At 43.0% G+C, this 13,987-nt stretch overlaps 1 protein-coding gene across 3 annotated transcripts in view; it reads right to left on the bottom strand.

Annotated features, from left to right (window-relative positions):
- Window positions 1–10,321, bottom strand: part of RNF144B (ring finger protein 144B) — a 172,265-nt gene extending 161,944 nt beyond the window's left edge. The window contains exon 1 of one of the 3 annotated variants that reach the window (XM_048225688.2): window positions 10,249–10,321. Coding sequence is in view for 1 of the 3 variants with exons in the window: in XM_048225687.2 (XP_048081644.1) it covers window positions 10,132–10,137 (6 nt within the window). In the remaining 2 variants the exon portion in view is untranslated. Of the gene's footprint in view, window positions 1–9,684; window positions 9,787–10,131; window positions 10,228–10,248 lie in introns of those variants that run through there. The other 2 variants (XM_048225687.2, XM_044388779.3) reach the window with 2 other exon arrangements.
- Between the last annotated feature and the right edge of the window lie 3,666 nt (window positions 10,322–13,987).

Below are 13,987 nucleotides of genomic sequence, written 5' to 3'. Positions count from 1 at the left end.
CTTAGCCTCTTCAGCCTGTTTCATCACCTGGAAGTGGTCAATGAGCTAACCACAAACAATGCCAAGCTGATTTTCCTGTGCTTCCTCTCCAACTCGGCACTGTGGTCTTACACCTGACTTTGGAATATGGCCTTTACCGTCCTGAGTCACACCTAAAACCAAAAACGCAAAAGGTTCCATCTTGACCTCCAGTGACACGGGGACTCCTATTTCTATCCTTTGGTCCATTTTTACTTTTTTCCAGTAGAAAATATGCATAGTCTGTTAGCTCACAAATTCCTGCATGCAGGGCTTGAACTCCCAAGAGTTAAATAATTGCAGAAAGCGAGGTGTAGGCACCAACCCACGAAGCACGAGAAGACAATGGCTGAGGTGGGGTGGCTAGGTGAGGTGGGGACTAGCTGGAGCACAAAGGAGCAAGAGTCAAAGATACAGAGTTCCCAGCTTGTACAGCCCACTGCACACTGGACTGAGTCCATGAGATACTGTTCTCCCGGCCCCGGTCCCCCTTTATGACAGCATCGGGTAGCATCACCACCCTGAGAGTCATCTTAGGATCCTCCCTCTCTCCCACCTGCCACCTCCAATCAGTCGCCAAGTCCTATTAAAGCTATTTATAAGTCCTCCCTCCTATCTAGCAGCTCCTCCCATCCCCCTGCCACTGTTTTCATGTAGGTCCTCATTACTTCTTACCTATGCTTGTTTTAAGGTGGAGTGGGACGTGCTTATATGATCATGAAAAACAGTCAATAGAGAAGAGACTGAAAGTAGTTGAGAGAGAAGACCATGGGTGAAGCCAGATTTCTAAAGGAGAAGAAGAGATGGAACCTTGAACCCAGGGGGAAAAGTAAATCTTGGATGGGAAAAGAAAATGTTACCATCTGAGATACTGACTTTCTCATAAAGCTAAATATATTCAATTTTTTCACATCAACATTATCTTTCTTTTTGGAAATAAGTTGGTATCAGATGGTAGTATTTTTAATGTCCTTACCCGAAAAAAATATTTACTTGGCAAACTTTCATTTTTTTTCTTCTGAAATTTTGCTATTCCTTCAAATCACAATCTGCCATCTTGAGTATCCATCTAGCTACTGACTTCTCTCTCTTCTTTCCTATCTTATCCCTTTCCCTTAAGGGAGAAACATGTTTTCATTGGCTGTTGGCATTTCCTATCTTTCTCCCTACCCTTGTTAATCATCCCACTACTGTCCTCCTTCTACTGCGTCTCTCTACTCCAAAGGTCTGGGGCTGAGGTCCCTGTAACCAACTGCCAAACCCAACGCTCATGACGCTTATGAGAGTTCTTTCCACCTGCAGTTTCTAAATTCCCTTTGATTCTCTGATTCTGCTCTCTTCTGATCTTTGTCCTTCGCTCTGACCACTCCTGCCTGTCTCCTTCTTTAAGGTTTTATTTATTTATTTGAGAGAGAGAGAGAGAGAGAGAGAGAGAGCAAGCATGACCAGGAGGGGCAGAGAAAGAGAGAGAATCTCAGGCAGACTCTGTGCTAAGCATGGAGCCTGACTCAGAGCTCGATCTCAGCACCCTGAGATCAGGACCTGAGCCAAAACCGAGAGTTGGACTGTGCCACCCAGGTGCCCCCTGCTCCTCTCCTTTGTTGGCTTTTCCTCTGTGCCTTCAGGGCTGTCGCAGGTCTCTTCCTGCTCTAGGCTCTCCTGGGGCCATTTCATCCATGCCTTCAACCACAAACTATGTCCCAACAATTCCTATATAATAATCCCCTGTAATCTGTACCATTCTATGAGGTAAACATTACTTCTTCCAGGTGAAGAAGGGAGGTTAGAACATTAAAGTAATTTGCAAAGCTTCCATACAATCTTCGGAACCCAAAGGCCACAGGCCTTCAACTCAAAAACAATTGTTTTAAGGATACAGTAAGGTAATGTATAAAAGTCTTTGAAAACTGAGACAAAGGTTTCTTTCTTTCTTTCTTTCTTTCTTTCTTTCTTTCTTTCTTTCTTTCTTTCTTTCTTTCTTTCTTTCTTTCTTTTTAAAGTAATCTCTACACCCAACATGAGGCTTGAACTCACAAACCTGAGATCAAGAGTTGCTGCTCTATTGACTGAGCCAGCCAGGCATTACCAAAGTTTTCTATATTAATCAAGTTCAGGAACTATATAATTAAAAAAAAATTTGTGAAGAGCCAAATTTCTTTTCTTTAATACCATCAGTCTCTTGCTCCCTTCCTTCGCTCTGAGGTGGTAAAGTAACTCACAGCACATTGCAACCTTCTTTTTTCACCAACCATGGAATCAGCCAGGGCTCCACACCATACAGGACCCCATCTTAACTCCTGATTCTCAACCAACGGAGATTACTTCTCCAAGGTAGAGCAAGCAGACAGAAAATACCAGGTATATGAAAAGACAGTATTTCAAAAGGAGACTCTTCTAAGAAATTACCATAAATAGTATGTAAATAAAGTTGCTATACAGTTGAAACGAGGATGCATCTTCTATGATATATGTATGTATGTAGACTCAGCAAGAAGCAAAAAGGGCATTATAGCTATGAAACCAAGATAGGTAATCACAAAGCAGGAAGGATCTGAGATTAGGAAGGACCACCGAAAATACCATTGCAAAGGCAAAAGTTGCAATGGAGACAGTATCATACAGGAAATAACTGAAAATCTCAACAGGGTAAATGATAGGCTTGAGAAATTCTGTCCATATTCAGAGAAAAGCAAAAAGATTACGTTTATTAAATGAACAATGAGTTTTGAGAGATGAATGTATAAATGTACACATGATTCCAAAAAGAAAAATATCAATAAAGAAATCATCAGAAGAATTGAATACTGAGATGAAAAATAGGTTCTAAGTCTTCAAATCAATACTACTCAAAGAGTATCAGGAAAAAATAAAACAGACTATCATCATGATATAGTCCGGTAAAAAAAAAAAATAGTATTAGAGAAATGAAAACAATGCTTTAAGCATCCAGACAGAAAAACAGGTTACCTATAAAAGAGTAGCAATCAGAAAGATCTCAGACTTCTCTTCTGCAACCCTCATTGCAGAATTCAATCAAGCCATATCTAGAGAGCCTTGAGGTAAGGACTGTGACCCAAGCATTTTATATAAAGCAAGAAAAACAGAAAGTAATCTCATCTGTGCAAGGCTTTCCGAAAGCAATTTCTTAAAAAACATCCTCAGCTACACATGGCCTAAAAAATTTACTTGAATTTGTTATGGTCTGAATTTAAGGATTGAGGAACAGTAATATTATTAACCAGGTATAAGCAGTAGAACGACTTACACAGAGTTAAGCCTAAATAAATTTGGTCAATATGGGTATAAACCTTAAAGAAAATGTTAAAAGTAATTCTTTAAACAAAAAAATAAATTATTTCAGCATTTGATTTTAATAACCCTCGATTATATCACTAGATTTTATCAACAAAACCAGCACATGGAGGAGACAGAGAAAGAGAAATAACAAATGTGTCCAATTTCTCACCTTACAGAAAGAAAGTTGTTAAATATCATTTTTTTCCTGGCATTGATTAGGGAAAACTCATGCCTATATTAAAAAACAAGCAAAAACCTTAAAGGCAGCAATAGTTGGAATTTTTTAAAGATATGATCTATACCTTTTAAGCTATCAGAAGAAGAATGAGCAATGAAAATATAGTCCAGATAGCTAAAGAAAAAATGTTGAATAGCACAGGTGATTCTTATATTGCTAATTTTTTTAAAATAAACAATGCATAGAAAAAAAATCTTAATTCTGTAACAACGTTCATATATGCATGTGTGCTCACATGCACAGTTAGAAGCCAGAAAAGTTATGCCAAAATGTTAGATGTGGTTATCTCTGGGTAGTGGGATCAGAGGTGCTTTTAATAGTCATCTCTGTACTCCTCTTTTTTTCCAAAGCCAAAATGTAAAATTAGTCCATTGCCTGATAAGTTCCTTGGTCTTTTTCATAAACCTACTTGCAAACTTAAATACAGTTATATGCACATTAATATACAATATTCCAAACACTCTCACCTCGGGGCGACTGGGTGGCACAGCGGTTAAACGTCTGCCTTTGGCTCAGGGCGTGATCCCGGCGTTGTGGGATCGAGCCCCACATCAGGCTCCTTCGCTATGAGCCTGCTTCTTCCTCTCCTACTCTCCCTGCTTGTGTTCCCTCTCTCTCTGGCTGTCTCTATCTCTGTTGAATAAATAAATAAAATCTTTAAAAAAAAAAAACAAAAAACACTCTCACCTCTTTCTGCTCACATGGTTTCCCAGAAAATAGTGATAAAGTACCAAAGTATGCAAATGGAGAGTAAGATCTCAAAAAGAAAGAAGAGTCTGCACTAATTAAGTACGATGGGAAAGAAGCATTAGGTTACAAGAATTTCTTCGAAAACTTCAAGCAAAACTTCACGAGGCAAGGCCCTTCTATACTCAAAGAGGAGGCAGGTGAGGAGGGGGCTACATACTCTGCCTGAGTTGCTCATTGCAACATTGCAATTGCCGATCTGGAAGCTGGACTATGCCAAGAGTAGAGAGGCAAGATGCAACTGCTGTGGGTACGGAGTCCAGCAGCAGGGCTTTCCAAGGGTCTACAGAGGTTTCCTAGGAAGCCACTAACTCAGAGAACAGCCTCAGCTTTGGGGGGTATGGAAGGAGCTGCAGAGGAAGACTGGTAGCCAAGGGAAAAGGAGCATTCTATAGGCGCAAAGACTCTCCTGGGATAGAAGCTTCAGGATTAAACTATAAGGGGGCGGCTCAGCCAGTAAGTAGAGCATGCAACTCTTAATCTCAGGATCCTGAGTTCAAGCCCCACAGTGGGCATAGAGCCCACTGTGGGGGAAGGAAGGAAGGAAGGAAGGAAGGAAGGAAGGAAGGAAGGAAGGAAGGAAGATTGATTATACTTTAAGGAAGCAGGAGCTCATGGGTGGCTCTGTTGGTGAAGCGTCTGTCTGCCTTCGGCTCAGGTCATGATCCCAGGGTTCTGGGATGGAGTCCCACATCGGGGCTCCCTGCTCAGCAGGGAGCCTGCTTCTCCTTCTCCCTCTGCCTGCTGCTCCCCCTGCTGTGTGAGTGCTCTCTCGTGCTCTCTCTCGCTCTCTCTCTCTCTCAGATAAATAGAATCTTTAGACTTTAAGGAGGCAACTCTTAACCTTTTTCATAAGGCTTAATGTTAATCCAGTAGAATAAATAACAAAAGAAACCAATGAAAATATATAGATTCATGAAACTAAAGGTAAAACTTTTACCGCTAAGCAGTTATATTTGTGTCAGATTCAGTAAGAAATATTCTTTGTAGGGCAATGACTCTCAACCCTATCAGACTAATGCTCATCTTTACAATATTTGGTAAGTTTCCCTTCCCTATCTTGATATGAAATTCACAGAAATATAGCCTAATTACATACACAGTTTCGAAGTCAAATAATTATACCACTCTAACGATAATATAAAGGAGGATAATATAAAAAAAATAAAGTCAATTTAATAAAGGAATACACAATTTTTTTTTTAAAGATTTTATTTATTTATTTGACAGAGATAGAGACAGCCAGCTAGAGAGGGAACACAAGCAGGGGGAGTGGGAGAGGAAGAAGCAGGCTCACAGCAGAGGAGCCTGATGTGGGGCTCGATCCCACAACGCCGGAATCACGCCCTAAGCCGAAGGCAGACGCTTAACCGCTGTGCCACCCAGGCGCCCCAGGAATACACAATTTAAAATATAACTGCTCTGGCAGGCTGACACAGGAAGACAAAATTTCTAAAAAGCCTTGAAGGAAACGGTGCCATGCAACAAAGAATTACTTGCAGAGAGCAATAGCAAATTGGTCATATTACAGATGTCTTGTAAATCACCAAAATTTCATGAAATTACAAAGCAAATACATTTGTAAAGACATCCTGATCGTTGATTGTTGATGGTTAGTTCCCCCTTGGAACACATAATTTAAATTGTCTTTAATCATTAAACCAATGTAAGAATGTTGAGCTCCCCACACTGAATACACCTAATCTGAAACATTAAACACATATGAAGATTTTATAAAATCTTTTCCAAATCAGGATATTTGTCAGATATCCCCAAATAAGCATACTACCGTCTACAGGTTCAATCAACAGCTTACACTCATCAGGGAAGCAGTGTGAGGTGTTGAGAGTGGTATGTGACCTTGGTCAAGATGCTTCACTTTTCGGAATCACGGATTATATAAAGGGGATAATAATGGCTCCTTTCGAAGGCTGCGAAGATTTTTTTAATGTATATAAAGCATCTTAATAAATAATTGGCAGTGAGACGTACCATTGACAAGAATACTTCCCTAGAGTCTATATGGTTTCTTGAGATTGGTGCCTACATATCAGGACAAATTCTTCTATAAGTGACAAAAGAAAAAGGTCTTAATGCTAGGATCTTGGGAAGATAGATCTTTGAGACAAAATATCTTGAAAGACATGGACATCAAGAAGTGGGACTTCTGAAAATCAAGCCTTAATTAAGTAGGGTTTTGAAAGCTAGAAACTCTAATGATTGTTCCCATTATTTCAGATTGCAATCTCTGGGGAGGGTTCTGAAGGCTAACCATTCCTGAATGATACACAAATTTAGTCAGTCCCTACTACGTGCCCCCCCCCCCCCCCCCTACTCTTCTCTCTGTATACTCATCCTTCTTAGGGCACTCCTTTTCTTCATCAATCAGCTGAAACAGTCCCCAGCCAATGGAGCAAAAAACCTAGGATACTAGGGTAAAGTATTTCACCACCTTTGTAAATGACCTATGTTGCCTTTAGGATCACACTTTGAGATTCATTGGAAATCTAGCTGAGATCGGCAACTGACTTTGCTGCCGTTCCTACATCGTTGAACTCATGTATAAATTAATTTCGAATGAGCAAATTCCTCAGTACTACAAGAACTAGAAAGACTATAAAATTTAATGTCTACTTCCAAAGTTTGGATGATGGCTAGGAGTGCTTCAATATTCATCTGTAGAAAGAAATTATTAGAATCGAGATGACTTCTAAAGTGCCTTCCCATTTGAATACTCTATGACTCTATTATTTCTACATAGCTGAATCAAGGGAAATTAATATAGCCTGATTAAATGAGGCAGTTTGTGATCTCGGCTACACTGAGGCTACTCTCTTTGCGGCTAAGGTATTTCTTAGAATACTGTGCTAAAAATGTAACTGCATTCTGCAACCAATGCAAACATGTTCTAATTGATGGAAGGGGAAAAACATTCAATCCAGAGTGCCAGCAATTCCTCTGTGAGCTAGCGTGGCAGGGAGAGTGTAGGGTCAGTGAAGCATCAAGTTACAGACCAAATTAAAGGTCTGAAAAAGAGTGGCAGAGGTCTAATCATCCTCTGAGCTGCCGGAATTGGATCTACCACCCTTACTCACAAAGGACTGCTCCACGTAGGCTAAGCACACAGCGAAGGGCTCCAAACATCTTTTATTAAAAAGGCCTTCAGTTCCAAATAGATCTTTATGGAATTATTTTCTTGAAGTTTTTAGTTCTGTCATATTAAAATTTCCATGAAAAAGTAATCAAAACCTAATGCTTACAGTGTTCTGCCACAGAGAAAAAATATTGTGGGGTTTTGTTCCTATTAAAAACATGTGTTTTATATATATATATATATGTAATTATGTAAGTCCCAGACCCAGTGTACACACATCTATACAAAAACCTTAGGAAAATGATGATAATAGTTTTGCCTAAGCCAACACAATTCATAACATAATATTGTACTCTGTCCATAACACCCCTCATTAAGCCAATGCTTTGAAAAGGTCAGCAAGCAATGAATATTTCTGCATATTTTGTGGCATAGGCTGCAAACACTAGATCTATAGGGATGGATTAAGGTCACTTTTAAAATTCAAACACAGTATTTTCTCGACTTGGTTGGCTGAATCGTGTGCCTCTGCACTCTTTTTCCTAGGGGAAAGTTAATTTTAGAAAGGAGAAAAAGTTTGCCAGGAAAACAATCATATTGGCTCAATACCTAGACAGTGACTCTTTTCTTAAAAGTTCAAACTGCTTTACAGACAGTCTCCTACTTGTCCTTAATATCCTTGAAAGCAGGTACCAAATACCATTCCTATTTCATAATGAGCATCTCATTTCATAAAAAGTGGTGTGATTTAATATGATACCTACTGAACAGTATTTTTTTTTTAATGAGTCCTTTACCTCAGTTTTCCAAAGACAGATAAAATAAAAACCTTTCTTTTCCCTGGTAGTTCCTCTGAGAGGTTGGTAGGTACTTAGAATGGTTCAGATACACATATATGTGAAAAGCAGGAGAAGCACACGTGTGACAAAGTGCAAGATGGAGAAACCATTCCATGTTTGTGTAAATTCAAATACAATACAATTCATAGTCACTCTTAACCAATTCAGGGTAGAAGAGCTTGCTTCAAATAACTAGGAATGTGAACAGAATCTAAATTAATGTATATGATAATTCTTCCTTCTGGTTCCTAGAGATATGGTGCATTTGGATCTTTGGCTTTAAAGAAACCAACATGTGAAGATGCCAGAGGTCATTGACAGAAAGTCAGTGCAAACACAGGCAAGGAAGATTTTCTGATTTACAGGGGAATAGGCCTCAGTCCTATTGCCAGAGTACTTTTGAAGGAATTCTTACATTGAAAACAATTGATGTTTAAAAGCTAACTCTTTAAAGAGGGCTCTTAGAAGCCTAGTATTTCTCTCCACCCTCTATCTGAGTTTCAAACCCACGTTAACCCTCCCTTCCCAAAACTGCCAACTCAGAACCAACCACCCCACCAAATTCATTGACTTGAAAGAAATCAGCCTTCGCTGTTTTTATTCTCCAGGTGAGGCTTCCCAACAGTTGGGCGTCCTCGCTCCCACCTCCGCGGACCTTTAAGATACTCTGAAGAGCTGATGGAGGGAGAGCACATCGCAATCACCGGGAGTGCTTTTTAAATACACAGAAGCCTGCGGGTACACGCCCCCCCCACCCCATTTCTGAATCGGTGTCTGAGCGCTTGAGTAGGACCTACTGCTTTAGGCTGTGATAAAAGTCCAGTAACACCGCAGTCACCCGGAAAACCTAGTAAACTCATCAGCGTATTTAATTTTCGGGGAAAAGAAAAACCCAAAGAGCCTCGGCCTATTGTTCGGCGCAGATAGGAAAGATAAGACGGCACACCTACTTTGACCAAGGGTTATGATCGCCCCCCTCAAAAGTTAGGACAGAAAGAGAAGGTGGGAGTGAGGGGCTGTATGTTTTGGAAGGAGAGCAGTTGTGATATTCCAGCCTGGAAATGACCGCAGAGTCTAGGGGAGAACGGCGCGCGGGTCCTTGCGCCACACACCTGGAGAGGGTGCAAGACCTCCCGGCGACCCTCCCACCCTCTCCCCCCGAGACCGGGCGCGGGGTTTCGGGGGCTGCGGGGGGGAAGGGGGACAAGGGAGGGGGGAGGGGGAGAGGAGACGCGGGGGGAGAGGAGACGCGAGTCCAGCGGGCCGCGGGGGAGCAGCGCAGCTGGCGGAGGGTCGCAGTCCCCGCCGCCCCCCCGCCCCCCACCCCCGGCCCAGGGCTCGCCAGGCGCGCAGGACACCCGGGCGGGCGCGAGCGAGGGAGGCCAAACCCGGACCTGGTGCGGCTGGCCTGGCAGCGCTCGGGCGACGGCGCCCCCCGCGCCCCTGCTTACCTTGCGCGCGAGGTCCGAGTCCGGAGCAGGGACACAGGGAGGGGCAGCTGTCAGCTCCTCCTGGCAACGCTTCAAGTATCAGAGGCGCACTGGTCTCCTAGCTACCGGCCGCCCCGCGCGCCCCGGACCCCCTCCTCCGGCCCTGGCCCCCGGCGCCCGCCCGCTCATCCCCCTCCGGCCGCCCTCCGCCGCGCTCCCCTTCTCCCCCTGCTGTTTATTCCGGAGAGCGGTGGCCCCTCTCCCGAGCCTTCCCTCCCCCAGCGCGTGCACGCACACACCTCCCCCCAGAAACGCGCTCTCTTTTCAGAAGGGGCAGCGATGAGGGTCCTTGAAATTCTGGGGCTGGGCGATTTCAGAAAAACCCTTTTAAAATCTTGGATCTACCCAATGAGGTTCAAGGGAGGCACCACTTCCAACCGTCCCTGCCTCCATCCCCGCCGGCCTTACCCACATCACTGAACGCTTAATATTCCGTGGAGCTGGGGCTCTGAGAATCTCCGGCCAGTCATTTTAATTTTTCCAAAAGAACTCCTTCCATTTTACTGTTTTAAAAATGTGACGTACCCACGAGTTAAACTTGGGTTGCCGGGACTTCAGATTGGCCTCGGGAAGGATATGTTCAGCTGTACAAGACAGGGCAGGTCTCTTTTGCCAGCACTGTCGATGCCTGCCACCTGTTAGGGCCCCAAGTCTAGGCGAGAGCAGTTAATGAAACTGGCTTTGGTTACTGAACATGTCTGCAGCCTCCGTTTCTCAGGAGAGAGACACATCTGTAGCCAAAGTTCTGAGAAGGAGCAGGTGCATGTATTCAAAGAGAGTTCTAAGGCCAACGAACTAGCCCTGGGCAGAGCATACCGAATAACGAATAACGTAAAAGGTAAGAACCATGGGAAGGCATTTGTGTAAACATCACTGTGTCATTAACATGCAGGGGCTCGCAGGGACATAATCCCCACTGGGAATGTGGAAGGTGATTTGTTAAATGGCACCCCAAGTGTCCATTCACTCATTTACTTATCAATATGATGTATATTTATGGAGTAGATTGGAGGCTGTGTAGCATTATTCATAGTCAGTCATGCCAGTCATAACTTAAACGATGCTACGAATTACCTTAAGAAGCAACTAGTTTATAACAGAGCCCTGGAAAATGCAAATAGCTATTAAAGAGACTGGCCTTTCGTATTTATTCTGCCAGTATGTATCGAATGCTTGCTAGTTCGAGATACTGCTGGGTGCTAGGGGTAGAAGAGTTAACAAGAAAGGCAACATCCCTAACCTCAGGGAAATGAACAGAGGGATACACACGTGAACAGGCTGTTAAAAGCAGATGCATACAAGGAGGACAGTATACATGAAGTCCAGAGGAAGTGGCTTTTAAGCTGAGACCTGAAGAGTGAGTATAATTTGGCCAGGGACAGGAGAGTAGGAGGAGAGCTTCCTAGTAAGGGGAGAGCGTGCACAGAAAGCCAAAGGTAAGAAGAAACATGGCAGTTCAATGAATTTTAAGAAGCTCGTTATGGCTGTTGGATTCTTTTTTGCAGGAGGGAATGCCAGTGGTTGGGAGGAAGAATGGAGAGACACAGCTAGAGAGGTAAGCAGAAGCAAACTCATGCAGAATCCCCTAGGCCATGTTTTAAAATTGCATTTGATTCCACGGACAAGAGGCACTGAAATGTTACAAGCAAGGTCACAATGAGATCAGATTTTTGCTTGAGAAAGACTATGGGCTGCAAGCAGAGAACAAATGAGGGCGGGGGGGTAGGGATGGGAGGAACTTTGAGAAGAGCTCTAGAAGGACCACAAGCTCATTGACTACCTATCTAGATCCTCCTGCCTTTGAGGCATCTAAGTTCGGTCCTATGATAAGTCCCTAGAGAGACAAACCTTTCCTGAAGGGACTCTGGAGGGAGAGGAGAATCAGCGGTGGTAAGCAATGAGAAACAACTGAGGTAAATGGACATTAGACATAGAGAGAAAATGTTGTTTATGAAACATTTTATTATCTAGTAAGTCATTCAGTTCAGGATAGAAAGCATGCTGATTTGTAAATGACTTGTAGAAGAAAGAATTTGACACAGGAATCGCTTTGAAGGTCCTACTGTGTGCCAGGAGACAAGCATGCTCCCACCCCAGCTCCGCTCTCCTTTTGAGAGTTATTTGATTCCTATTATCTTTCCCTCCTACCATCTAATCATTTTATGACTTTCCTCAATTTGAGCCCATCTGTCTGAAACCAAAGTTCATGTTACTTCTACTAGGCCAGGCTCTCTGGATTTGCTAAGACATCTATGGCTGGGAGCTCAGTTACCTTGCTGCAACCATGATGGGCTGTGATCAGGTCTAAAGGGAGTCATGAGTGCCAGGGCTGGGGTGTTGGGAGGCACAGGGCATAAGTGAAAGCTGGGGGGAAGGAGGGACGGGGAAGCAGGCTGACCTTAGGTCAGCAGAGCCAGAGCAGGACAGGCCTACATTTTTTTCTTAATTTTATTTTTTTAAGTAATCTTTACACCCAACATGGGGCTGGAACTCACAACTCCGAGATCAAGAGTAGTATGCTCTCCCCACTGAGCCAGCCAGGCACCTCAGGATGGCCAAACATTTTACCCCTAGATCATTCTCTTCATTAGTCTTTGTTGTTAAGATGATTTACTGCCTTCTCTCTCTCTCTCTCTCTCTCTCTCTCTCTCCAGTTCTATTCTCGTCAATTTTCCTTCATATTTTTTCATTTGTTTCTCCTCTCTTTAACTTTCTCTTCTCTTTCCCTTCTTCCTTCCTTCCTTGATTCATTCCACAAATATTTTTGGATCTAGTATCGTTTTGTATCTCCATAGTAAGTGCTGGATGTACAGAGATGACCCAGGGTGGTCCTTATCCTCGTAGTCAGTGGATGTACGAGTTAGGATACTATGGTTGCCCATAACAGAAATGCAGTGGAGATAACAAAGGCGGAAAAGGGTACTGCTTACAGGGTAGCAGGGCTGTCACCTGGAAACTGAAGGCATGGATACAGACAGCCTTCCTCAACAATCTGGAATGGGGAATTAAACATAATCATGAATCTTTGTGCCTCCCTTATCCTAATTCACTTTTATCTTCATTCTTTCTCTCTTAATTCCAAATTGCAATTGAGGGGATTAACCGGCCTTCCCTGGGTCAGAGGCCCCAGACAAGGTGTCAGGGTCATGATGTAAACATATGCCAGCAAGAGTTCTTCACGTAACTATGTAGGTGGGGGCCAGCACAGAATTGGGGATGAAAAGGTAAGGGTGTTTGAGGAGTCAGGAGTAAGGCAGCTCTTCAGAAAGAGCTCTAGGCAGACAACTTAATGAATGTTTACTATAAGGGTAGACACATAAATAATTACAATATAATTTCATAAGTGCTGTAATAAAGATATGAACAAAGTACTAAAAGAACAAAGTGCAGGGGGAGAAGGAAGAGTGCAGGGGGAGGGGGAGTTTCAACTTCAGAGACACGAGGAATGTTTCATAGAGAAGGCAATGTTTTGAGTCATGTCAGCTTAATTTATGTTTGCCAGACAAACGCACTAGCTAGTCTGCAGAATTTGCAAGATTATTCCTTGTATGGTGACTAGTTTTCGGTAAGGTGAAGGCTTCAGACAGAGACCAGAAAGGTCTATGACAGCAGTTAGGGAGAGAGCTAATATGGCCTGAAAGATAAGGAAAGGTGTGTGAGACATCTAGAGATTTAGAATCCAGAGAATTTGATGTGGGGAGTCGAGAAAAGGGAGAAGCCAAAGACGACTTCAAATATTCAAGTCTGAGCCACACAGTGGGCAACAAAGGATGAAATGAATCAGTAGAAATGGGAGAGATTTGCTAGAGAAGAAAATGGGTTTCGTTTTTGTTATGATTTCAGATATTGACAGGATATTGAGTGAAGAAATCCCATAGTTGATGAGTAGGCTACTCAAAGAGAAATCAGTTGCTAAATACATTGATTTGGACTTTATCGATCTAGAGGTCATTGATACCATGGGTGTGGATGAGAGCACACAGAGAAATCATGAGTAAGGAAAGAACCAAGAGCCTAGGGGATCCCTAAAAACATCAGCATCAACAGATGCAAGACAGCCTGCAGAGGGGAAGAACCAAGAGAAAGCACTGTCATGTGAGGACACTGGCATGCCAGAGAAAGGGTTTTTGAAAGAAGGGGATGGTGAGGCCCCTGGCTGGCTCAGTTGGTAGAGCATGTGACTTGATCTCGGGGTTGCCAGTTTGAGCCCCACATTGGGTATAGAGATTACTTAAAAACAGATAAATAAAATAAACTGAAAAAA

The sequence above is a fragment of the Ursus arctos genome, unplaced genomic scaffold, assembly GCF_023065955.2.
Source record: "Ursus arctos isolate Adak ecotype North America unplaced genomic scaffold, UrsArc2.0 scaffold_31, whole genome shotgun sequence".
NCBI lineage: Eukaryota > Metazoa > Chordata > Mammalia > Carnivora > Ursidae > Ursus > Ursus arctos.
This window is presented reverse-complemented; position numbering and strand designations above follow the sequence as displayed.